The sequence below is a fragment of the Osmerus eperlanus genome, chromosome 20, assembly GCF_963692335.1.
Source record: "Osmerus eperlanus chromosome 20, fOsmEpe2.1, whole genome shotgun sequence".
In the NCBI taxonomy this organism is placed as follows: Eukaryota; Metazoa; Chordata; class Actinopteri; order Osmeriformes; family Osmeridae; genus Osmerus; species Osmerus eperlanus.
The window spans coordinates 9,282,434-9,288,570 of NC_085037.1; the positions used below are offsets into that span (position 1 = coordinate 9,282,434).

The window sequence follows — 6,137 nt, forward strand, 5'->3', positions numbered from 1 at the left end:
GGACTAAAGTCCACTCTTTAGTGTACAGGTATTTGGTTAATAATCATTTGTCTTGTACTTTTCCATCTTCCATATGCTGTGTCAGGTTCTTAGGTCAGTGATAGTTCATCTAAAGACAATCAGACAGTTTAGCTTACTAGTTTCATACAGTTTTCGGCCACAACCAGGGGCGTTGTTTGACCCTTTTTACTGGGGCACGTGCCTCAGTATAAATCTGCTGTGACCCAGTAAGATCTAAAGTTTGCGTTTTAACAATTTACTTTATTAGTCAGTGCATTAATTTAGATTGACAATCCCGGAAAAAATAAATGCAGTATCCCAATCAACGCTTGTAAAATCAAAGCAGTTTAACCAAAAACACAAACCGATGCACGCAGAATTCCATGAGCTTGCCAAATAGCCACTGCAGCACGCACACAGAAGTCCAGGTTTCGGACTCTGCACACAAGTCAGTATTGAGGTAGGCTAAGAAAACACGACAAAACTAAAGAAAGTTTCTAAATGATAGGCCGATCATCTTATTTTGACTAAAACATAATAACAATATTACATGAAGCTCAAAAAAACTGTATTTGCGCTCAAATGAATACGAATGTGTGCGCTCGCATTAACTATTGATGTCCCTGCCAAAGCAATATCAAACTTGCGTCCCTGAACTGTTGTATAGTGGGTTAAGCAAGGGGAGTTTCTATAGCCGAGTAGTGCATTTTGCGCAGCACGCTTGGAAGAAAAAAAAAGGGATATGAATAGGGGCCTGTGCCCCAGTAGAGTTTTATGTCTAACAACACCCCTGGCGTGGCAATGAGGAAGAGGGGCATGGTCCTGTAGTTGATGATTTCATTGCTTGGTGTGATAACTTTTGTTTGTCTATCAATGTTCCCAAGACCAAGGACATGATTTTCGATTTCCGTAAGTCACAGCACAATGTTTCGCAAACTGTTATTCATAACAAGATTGTTGACACTGTAGCTGAATATACATATTTAGGAACCATCATCAACAACAAATTATCTTTTGAGAGCAATACAGAGGCTGTGTGTAAAAAGTCCCAACAGAGACTTTTCTTTTTGAGGAAGAATAAATCATTCAGGGTGTGCATGACTTTGATGACTTTGTTTTACCAGTGTTTTATTGAATCTGTCTTGACATTTTGCATTGTGGTGTGGTACAGTGGTCTTACAATGATCAGCAAGCGTAAGCTTACAAAGCTGATAAATGTAGCATCTAAGGTGGTTGGGGTACAGCTAGCCCCGCTGCAAGACATATATGATAAACAAGTTATGGGTAAGGCTATACACATTTTTAACTGCCTGATCACCCACTCTTCGGGGAGTTTAATCTGCTCCCTTAAGGTCGCCGCTTTAGGCTACCTAGGTTAAGAACTGGTCGTGCCAGAGATTACTTTATTCCTGTGGCTATTAGGAACCTGAATTCACTTGGCTGACATCTAGATTTATTTTCTGTCGATATAGTAGGTGAGTATTTATTAATTATTTTTTTTCCTGTCAATGGCCATTTTGATGGATTCCTGTTGTAGGCTACTGTCCCATTGGGTTTGGGGGAAGGTGTGTCTCCATTGTGTCCTGTGTTGTGTAATGTAGGCATTTGGCAGTGCTGTTCTGTGTTTGTGTTTCTGACCCCTGCTGCACAGTAATTTCCTTTTTAAGGATAAAGTTGGCCACAACACTATGAAAGTGCAAGTCGGCACTTTCTGTAGGCATGTGAACCTTTGGTCCGTTTTCAGGACTGTTGATATTATGGATCAGAAGGTCAGACAGGTCGTTTTCGACCTGTCTGAGTAGCCCACCTATATACGCGCAGTCTAACTGCATTAAAATCGCATGCCTTTGAACCTATACATTAGTATGAAGAGCCATGTGAAATACTTTTAACCTGCTAAACAAATACATTACTTTTGGTAATCATAGCTGTGGTATATTTCCTCGGATTGCGATGTCGTGGAGAAAGAATGTTGGTTCGCGTTCGTTACAATACGGTTTGAATGACGAGTTTGAATGATTTTGTGTTGAGAATAACATCTGTTATTTACACCGATAACCGACATTCTTCTCTTGAATTCTATAACAAAGAAAGTTTGTAAAAAAGAATATGTAAGATATGAATATATAATAGAATATGTAATTATAAAAGAAATGTGAGATATGACTCCCCTCCGTTTGATTGCGATATCAAGACGACATCCTTCACTTTTTGATTCCGACTGGTTCGCGCTCGCTCCCGCGAAGGGGTGCCTCTCATGGAAGCAGTTCATCTTATGGCACAACACCGTTGGTACCGAGAGACAGGGAAGTGCTTCCACTAGGACCAGCACGGTCTGCCTGCTCTGGAGTGGGAGTTTTTTGTCCAATATGCATGATAAAAGGTTTTTCTTTGTACAAACACGCACGCAAAGAACAACCAGTGGCTAACCAAGATAAAAGACTCTACTGTTAACGTCTTACTAGCCTGTGTATGTTCTATAAAAATAAATACAGATTAAAACTTAAACCGATATGAAATTGCAGGGTTTCATATTAAACGCCAATGCTACACTTTACTATCTGTCAAAAGCCCTTCACAAAAGACCAATATACAATAACTTAGAGAACACGTGAGTAGGAAGAGTTTCGAGGTTGATTTCACTTTTATTTGTAAACGTGAAACCTACTTTGCCCATTATCAACCAGACAATCACTGGGGAATCATAAAAAGAAATCCATATTACTGAAAGCCCTAACGGAGTTTTTCCATACCTTCAACATGTAATTTTTTTGGCTGAAGTCAGAAGGAGCTGGGGGGGGGGGAGGGGGGGGGCGTAAGGGGTTAGGTCACTGACCCATTAGACTTAGACCTTAAAGCCTCATTGTACTTTAGGTATGGACAGACTGTTGAAGAAATGTTGCATCAGAAGCAGCCTGGTCAAGAAGTGCCTGGCGGAGTGTCTCGGGGTCTTCATTATAATCGTGAGTGTTGAGACTGTGGGGAGTTGCACGTTTGTCTGGATTGACTCATCAGCAAACACGAATGTTGCTGTCAGTAATAGGTTACGATTGTTTAACCGCTTGTCTTGGGGTTTACAAAGTACAATATATAGCCTATGTATTGTTCCGTTTGTTCACCTGTGATTATGTACTACCGTTTTTCTTCGAATAAATGCTGCGTCGTTTATTAAATAACGTTCATTTTGGTGCGGCGTTTATTCGAGGGCGGCGTTTAATTATTAAAAGAGATTTCGTGAATTAACTGCAGTGCAGCCACAGACATCTTCGTTGCTGGCATTGTGACAAATGAATCATGCAGATAAAAACGCAGGTTTCATTTACTACCGCTGACCTCCTTGTCTATTCTTTGTGGGTCTATGAGTGCGGCAACTCCCTTTCTCATTGGCCATCAATTAGGTGTGCATTGGTAGTAGCCTACAACTGTCTCAAATACAAGTGTTCTACATTGTGTAGAAATCTGAAGCAGCATGCTGAAACGTTCATACACGTTAGCTTTCAAACAGAAAGCTGTGCAGAAAGTTATGTACATGTGTAATAAATACTGGGGTTGAGTTTAACCAGTTAAAAAGCCTAACCGTTTTCAGTGCGGTGTTTATTCGAGAGCGGCTTTTATTCGAGGGCGGCGTTAATTCGAAGAAATACGGTATTTAGATTCTTATATATATCAAAATCAAGTTAAAGTTTTAAGTTTATTGCCATTTGTAACAAGTACATCGGTATTTTGCGGTTCTGCTCCTCTTGACAGTTTCCTACTGGAATATCTTAATCTATAATAAATAATTGCATTTATTATAACTAAGTCCTAATCCTGTATAAACCACTTTTCTAGTCTACTATTCATGCTAGTCTTATCTAATATATCCATCTGCTAGGTATCTGCTAAGTACAGGAAAGCATAGAAGTCACGAGAACAATATGGTTGCTTTGGTTCTAAAGGCTTTAAATTACTAACATCTGTCCATGTGGGGATTAAGTCCTAACAGGAGTGATTCATGATTCCTACAGTAATTTACTGTATTATTTTCCTTTATAAGACTTTCAATCTTCTCCTGTTTATTAGATGTAATGCCTGTAATCTTTCTGTACAAATATGCAATAATACACAGTCCATTATCTTTTCCTCCATCTTTACTTTGCTTTAATTAGTTGATTTAGCAGAAATGAAAACACCAGAACAAAACCAGCGCCTACAGACAAAATCTCTTGTGTACACAAATTAGCGGATCTTCACAATAGCTAACCAGGGACTTTGAGGTTTCAGAGAGCGCAAAACATGGCGGAGAGGGTGGGGGGTCCAAATTAAGCGATCAAAATGTATAAAAAATAAATTGCAATAAGGTTATAGGGTTACGGTTACACCCTATGCAATAAGGTGCACATAATAATCTGAATGTTGTGATTCATCCAAACCTCAATCACAGATGACCTTCTACAGCCAGTTGCAACGATGGAACAAATCATTAACTGATACATTTCCACAGAACAGACCTCTAAACATAACAACAGTACAACAGCATGGGGCTTTACAACCTGCTCATTGTTACATTTAGTGGTTATGTGTTGTGTTGATGTGGTTATGTGTTGTGTTGATGTGGTTATGTGTTGTGTTGATGTGGTTATGTGTTGTGTTGATGTGGTTATGTGTTGTGTTGGTTATGTGTTGTGTTGATGTGGTTATGTGTTGTGTTGTGGCATGTGAGTGCAGCTGTTTGGATGTGGATCCGTCGCCCAGGTAACAACCTCAAAGGACAAGAACGGCCAATACCTGTCAATCAACCTGGGCTTTGCTCTGGGGACCACCTTTGGGATCCATGTTTCTCGTGGGGTGTCAGGTACAAGCTGGGAAATTATATCTATACTTGAAATGCATTGAAACCAGGTCACTAGAAAAACTTTCCTTTTGGCTCTTTGTATTTTTTTCTCAAATCAAATGAATAAACATGTAACTGTAATGAATAACATGTATTATTGTTCTAAGGTGCCCACCTGAACCCTGCTGTGACTCTGAGTCTGTGCTTCCTGGGCCGGCATCCCTGGTTCCACCTGCCCTTCTATGTGTTCTCCCAGGTGCTGGGGGCCTTTCTGGGTGCAGCCACTGTTGCCCTGCAGTACTACGGTACTGAATCTATCAAAACATGTTCCTTACCTCACTACAGGTATACTGTCAAATGTCTGGCTAAAATCTAATATGTGTGTGTTTGTGTGTATGTATTTAAAGACGCCATAATGTTCTTCGGTGGAGGTAAACTGACTGTGACCGGACCTACTGCTACAGCGGGCATCTTCTCAACCTATCCTGCTGACTACCTCAGTCTGTGGGGTGGAGTCATAGACCAGGTCAGAAACCAGAAGTATCTACTCACACTTCTCCAGAACATATATCACGTATCTTCCTGGGCAAAGGTTTATTGATGACAAATCGTTTATACCAAACAGAATCAAGGAAGAGCAAAAGGGCCTATATACTATCGACTCACCATCGTGTGACTTGTGGCGTGTTTGGTCCATGCTGTTCAGGTAATTGGTACAGCTGCCCTGCTGGTGTGCGTTCTGGCTTTGGGGGACCGTAGGAATTCCCCGGCCCTTCCTGGTCTGGAGCCGGTCCTGGTGGGGGCCGTGATCCTGTGCATTGGGGTGTCCATGGGCTCCAACAGCGGCTACTCCCTGAACCCGGCCAGGGACCTGGGGCCCCGTCTCTTCACTTATATCGCTGGCTGGGGTGGAGAGGTGTTCAGGTCAGACAAACACTCACAGACTCCCCCCTCTCTCTTTCTCCTTTCCTCTCAAAGGGTTATGGTAGACACTGACTCACTCTACTCTAATGCTCCCTGTTTGTCCCTCCCAGTGCCGGAGATGGGTGGTGGTGGGTGCCGCTGGTGGCCACTAATATCGGTGCCCTGGTGGGTACACTCATCTACGAGCTTGTGATCGAGGTCCACCATCTAGAGCCGGGGCCCTCTTCCGAACCTCCTGGCCTTGATATGAACGCTGAGGGCAAGCACGTTGGACAAAGTTGAGGGCGAACCAGACCTAATTTACTACCCAAAGGAGTTGCAGTGTGGGACGGCAATGTAAAGGAAAAAAGCATTGGGATCAGTCGTACCCATACATGTTGTGGCTTCCCATTCATAGAGG

General features: G+C 42.0%; 1 protein-coding gene across 1 annotated transcript; it reads left to right on the top strand.

The window, feature by feature from the left end:
* The first annotated feature begins 2,873 nt into the window (after nt 1-2,873).
* aqp10b (aquaporin 10b) lies at nt 2,874-6,137 on the top strand. Its single transcript, XM_062486509.1, has 6 exons — nt 2,874-2,963; nt 4,708-4,834; nt 4,981-5,118; nt 5,221-5,339; nt 5,520-5,737; nt 5,848-6,137. The coding sequence occupies exons 1-6, from the start codon at nt 2,877-2,879 to the stop codon at nt 6,017-6,019; spliced, it is 861 nt and encodes a 286-aa protein (XP_062342493.1). The 5' UTR covers nt 2,874-2,876; the 3' UTR covers nt 6,020-6,137.

Coding starts and splice junctions, on each gene's coding strand:
- aqp10b (XM_062486509.1), top strand. CDS start 2,877: ATGGACAGACTGTTGAAGAAATGTTGCATCAGAAGCAGCCTGGTCAAG. Junction 2,964..4,707: donor TCGGGGTCTTCATTATAATC/GTGAGTGTTGAG, acceptor ATGTGAGTGCAG/CTGTTTGGATGTGGATCCGT. Junction 5,119..5,220: donor TGTTGCCCTGCAGTACTACG/GTACTGAATCTA, acceptor ATGTATTTAAAG/ACGCCATAATGTTCTTCGGT.